At 38.7% G+C, this 4,550-nt stretch overlaps 1 protein-coding gene across 1 annotated transcript; it reads right to left on the bottom strand.

The window, feature by feature from the left end:
• Nucleotides 1-1,630: 1,630 nt before the first annotated feature.
• On the bottom strand, nucleotides 1,631-2,014 carry LOC117176860. Its single transcript, XM_033367209.1, has one exon. The coding sequence runs from the start codon at nucleotides 2,012-2,014 to the stop codon at nucleotides 1,631-1,633; it is 384 nt and encodes a 127-aa protein (XP_033223100.1).
• Nucleotides 2,015-4,550: the final 2,536 nt, after the last annotated feature.

Genomic DNA, 4,550 nt, shown 5'->3' with positions numbered 1-4,550 from the left:
ATATGATTATGACGTCGAAACTAAAGCCCAATCGTCTCAGTAGAAGCATCCTGAGTCTCTAAGACCGAAAAAAGCACGTCAAGTTCGGTCAAATGTGAAGGTTTTGCTCACTGTCTTCTTTGATTACCGTGGCGTAGTGCATCAGGAATTCTTATCACAAGGTCGTACTGTCAATAAGGAGTATTACCTTCAAGTTATGCGCCGTTTGCGAGAGGCCATACGCAATAAACGTCCGGAACTTTGGAAAAACAATTTGTGGCTTTTGCATCACGATAATGCACCTGCTCATTCATCGTTGCTTGTGAAAGATTTCCAGACCAAAAACAGCACCACGGTCATGCCTCAGCCTCAATATTCACCGGATTTGGCCCCCAGTGACTTTTTTCTTTTCCCAAAACTAAAGAAACCCATGAAAGGACATCGATTTTCAACGATTGAGGAGATAAAAACTGCATCGCTGAAAGAAATCAAGGCTATACCACAAAATGATTATCAGAATTGCTTCGATGATTGGAAAAAGCGTTGGTACAAGTGTATTATATCTGAGGGGGATTACTTTGAAGGGGACAACATAAATATTGAGGAATAAATGAATATTTTTTGAGAAAACCATAAAGTCACCTTATTTTTTGAACACATCTCGTACATAGATTGCAACATAAGCTTTAATCTTTTTTCGATTTTGAGTTCGCTTTTCCTTAATGTACAGTGGACCACAATAATCTGTATCGACATTAAGAAACGGTCGAAGCGATTGCGAAGTGCGTACCTGAGGAAGATCCCCCAACATCACGCCCGTCTAGAAGCCCATAATAATCGCGAATCGAATATAAGGTGTCTTGAGCGACAGCCAACCCTGAAAATTCCCTGCTTATCGACAAATGGCTTCAGAGCAATTAACCGAATGTGATGATCAATTTTTTCGCCACTTTTTAAATGGCTTTCGAAGTATAAAGTTCTGCTTTAGCGAGAGGTTGAATATCTTTAATGGTGTTGTTCTTTAAATTGTATATGAATGAAGTACAAACGAGATATGGCGCTGAAGTTTAGTCATTGAACTATATGTTTCGAGAAGCTTTTTCTCTCAAGTACCACTTTTATGTGAATTTGCGCGGCGATAAGAGAGCATTTGGGCGTACTTTCTCAACGTTAGCAACAAAGCTACGTTGAGTGTGTGGTTCAGTTTTTATCCACTGAAGAACCATAGTGGAGTCTGATCAGAGAATGATGCTTGCCTTGGACATCAGTTGAGCTTAAATAAACGCAAGCTCCATAAGCCTTCTTAATTGAGTCAGAAAAACCATGCATTTTAATTTCGCAATAGTCGGGAATGAGTTTAAAGCGATCAAACCTGACGTTACTTGAAAGCGGCAGTTGCTCTTTATATTCTGTCCACATAGTCTGGATACTCAGAGGAATTAAGCCACCCCAAGAAACGCCAGCTTTTCATAAAAGTTCTATTGTAATTTTTCTTTGACAATTACTGGACCCAATAAACCTAGTTGGTCAAATAGTTTTTTTCTATATGAAATCCGACAAGTTCACCGAATAAAAAAATTAATCTTAATCAGAATTCCACTGAATTCTTAAAGTTTTTACAGTCGAATTTGAATTGAGCGACATGTAAGTTTCAGACGGGTTGTTTGAAACCTCCGAAACTAGAGGTTTCGTGCTGTATGCTTGCGCCACTTAAAAGATCGTCTACATAAAAATCTCTTTTCAAAACGGCAGCTGCGATTGGATGGTGTGCTCCTTTGTCGTCGGCTAACTGAGGCAGCGCGCGAATTGCGAGAAAGGAAGCACAGGATGTACCGTATGTCAAAGTGTTTAACGAATATATTTTAAGAGGCTCGTTTTCATTTTCGCGCAAGAGTATTTTTTGGTAAATAGTATTGTCGGTGAGTACCAGGACCTCACGATACATTTTCGCTATATCTACGGTTAGTGCACATTTGTGAGTACCAAATCGAATTAGTAATGAAAAACGGTCATCCTGAATCGTAGGACCGACCATTATTGAATCATTGAGAGAAATGACAGAAGAAGTTTTGGTGGAACCATTGAAAACGACACATATTTTAGAGGTGTTTTATTACGGAATGATGTGGAAGATAGAATCAAAGATGACACTAAATTTCTTCTGTGAGAAAAGTGCTATTTATTTCACCCCCTTCGATCCATCCGAGCTGAGTTTATGGAAGTACAACTTCAGAATGATTTTTTCATTCGATTTGGCTTACGCACAAGGGGATCTACCAAATTGATATTTTTCGGGAGTTACAGCTCAGTTCGATTTATAGGTAAGGTGGGCATTTTTGCTGTGATGCGAGAAAGCACGAAAAGATCAAAATTTTTCTGGTTTTTACTATATCGCGATTTCATGGTCGCCGAAACTAAATGTTTAATTTCAGTGGAAATATATTCGACGCTAGTGACCGAAATGTAAACTGATTTTTTGCGTAAGTTTAGAAAAAATGCAGTATCTTCAGTTATAAAATTAGCTTGGGAGCCTGGGTCCAAAAATACACGACAAGCTTTCGATTTTCCTTGTTACATTGAAGAGGTAAACGATGGCAGGGCTAGTAAACCCTCAGAAGTAACGTTTGCGAATGCGCAAGTAAGAGATTTACCTATTGGGCTTTGAACTATGGCCTCTGATCTCGTGGATTCTATATACAAAGGTTTTTCATAGTGCAAAAGGGTATTGTGTTTTTGTTGCATTTACCACAAGAAGTGGCAGAGCACGCAGAAACAAGATGATTTCTGCGTAAGCAGTTCATGCAGAGGGAGGCTGTTTGACGGTATCGAAACACTTATGTGGAGATAAATTTTTGAATTTCTCACAATACGAAATAAAATGTTCTCCCTGGCGTTGAGAGCAAACGGCCTTCGTCGTTGAAGCTATGTACGCGTGCTGTGAGCGCTCACTTTGACGGGAGTGCAAAGACGAATTTTGAATTTTTTCTACTGGCGCTTGCTGATAAGACTTAGTGTCTTCGAACTGCGCACGCTTTTGTAAAAATTTCAATACGTCACTACAGGTTGGCTGGAAAAGTTCGCTGCTAGAATCTTCCCATTTTTCGCGAAGAAAAGGATTCAGTTTTTCTTTACTAATTAAGACTAACAGTGTATCCCAGCTATGTATCTACAGATTCTGTTACAGCTTTAGGAACTATTATTTTATATGCTTTTTCACTTAATCGAGAAGCGAACGAACAGGAAACCATTTCGACACGCATGGAAAATGTAGCAGAGACTTTGCGCGTTCTTCGCAAATAATTTTGCGATAATCATAAAGCTCTTTTAATAATTCCCCCGCGACACTATAATGTTCTTCCGACAGTTCAATTGAAGCTAGGCCTTCCGCAGCATTACCCTTTAAATAACCCTTGAAATGATGCAATTGTTTAGTATCTGTAATTTATTCATAATCATCAACAAGAGATTTAAATAGATCATGAAATCCTAGCCACGTGTCATAGCTTCCGCTGAATGTCGGCATGTTTAACAATGGGAGCTTGCCTCTATGCGAATGAACGGCGTTTCCGGTTTCGACAACGAGATCTTCCTTTAAATTATTCAGCGAAGGTAAGGATACCTTTTCATTTAATGGGCGTTGCGGTCGCGTTCGCGACTTTTTCATGAGAAAGGCTTTAATATAACACGAAAAATAGCTTTCATCAAATTGAATTATAATGTTTCCATAATCAGGATCGTCCTTAAGTAACTCGACCTCGGATACGAATTAATCGAAATTTTCTCGTTTAAAAGCTACTTCCTTTTTTCTTGTTTATAGAACAGGAAAATTTCTTTCTTGTAGATAGTCGGCCAGAATTTTTTCAAAATTCGCTAGCGCACGTTGTGCGTTGCTGATTTTAGCTTAGAAATTTTTGATAATAAAACAGAAAATTTAGTCATACAAAGAACTTTCTAACCTTTGGAATTAGCTCTGGACCGATGACGGCTGCTGCAGATAAATCTCGATGTTGATCGACGAAGTTGTATTCAGTCCGAGTTGTCAAGATTATAAAATGAGATAATGGCAGGACGATTCTGGGCCAGTTTCTTCTGCTGGTTTGTATTATGGACCTTGATATTTCAATCGATTATTGGAATTGAACTTATTGTCCCAATTGTCAATCAATTTTGCTATGAGAGATTTTGGATCACAAATCTCGTCGTCGATACACAATTCAATTTTCTGCTAGAAGCTTAGTCTTCTCTCCAAAACCAATTATACAATTTTCTCACGAGATTTTTGCTAGCACTCACGATATTTCAAAAGTACAAAAATGTGCACAATGTTTAAGTTCACTTATGTTCCAAATATTAAAATGTTTTCTATTGCGATATACGCCTCACTTCACTTCACTTGATAGCAGACTTCTCGAGAATGCTGTTTCCACAATCTTGACGCGACGTGATTCAAATTATTTAAGCACACGCGGTAAAGTACGAGGGTAGTTCAATAAGTCCTTAGAATGACCAACAGATGGCGCGCGAATCGCTCCAAATCATCTGTTTTCAGTCAGCACCACTCCCGGCTAGAT

The sequence above is a fragment of the Belonocnema kinseyi genome, chromosome 1 (genome assembly GCF_010883055.1).
Source record: "Belonocnema kinseyi isolate 2016_QV_RU_SX_M_011 chromosome 1, B_treatae_v1, whole genome shotgun sequence".
Classification (NCBI taxonomy): domain Eukaryota; kingdom Metazoa; phylum Arthropoda; class Insecta; order Hymenoptera; family Cynipidae; genus Belonocnema; species Belonocnema kinseyi.
The sequence above is the reverse complement of the archived record's forward strand: the minus strand, read 5'-3'. Positions and strand labels throughout refer to the sequence as shown.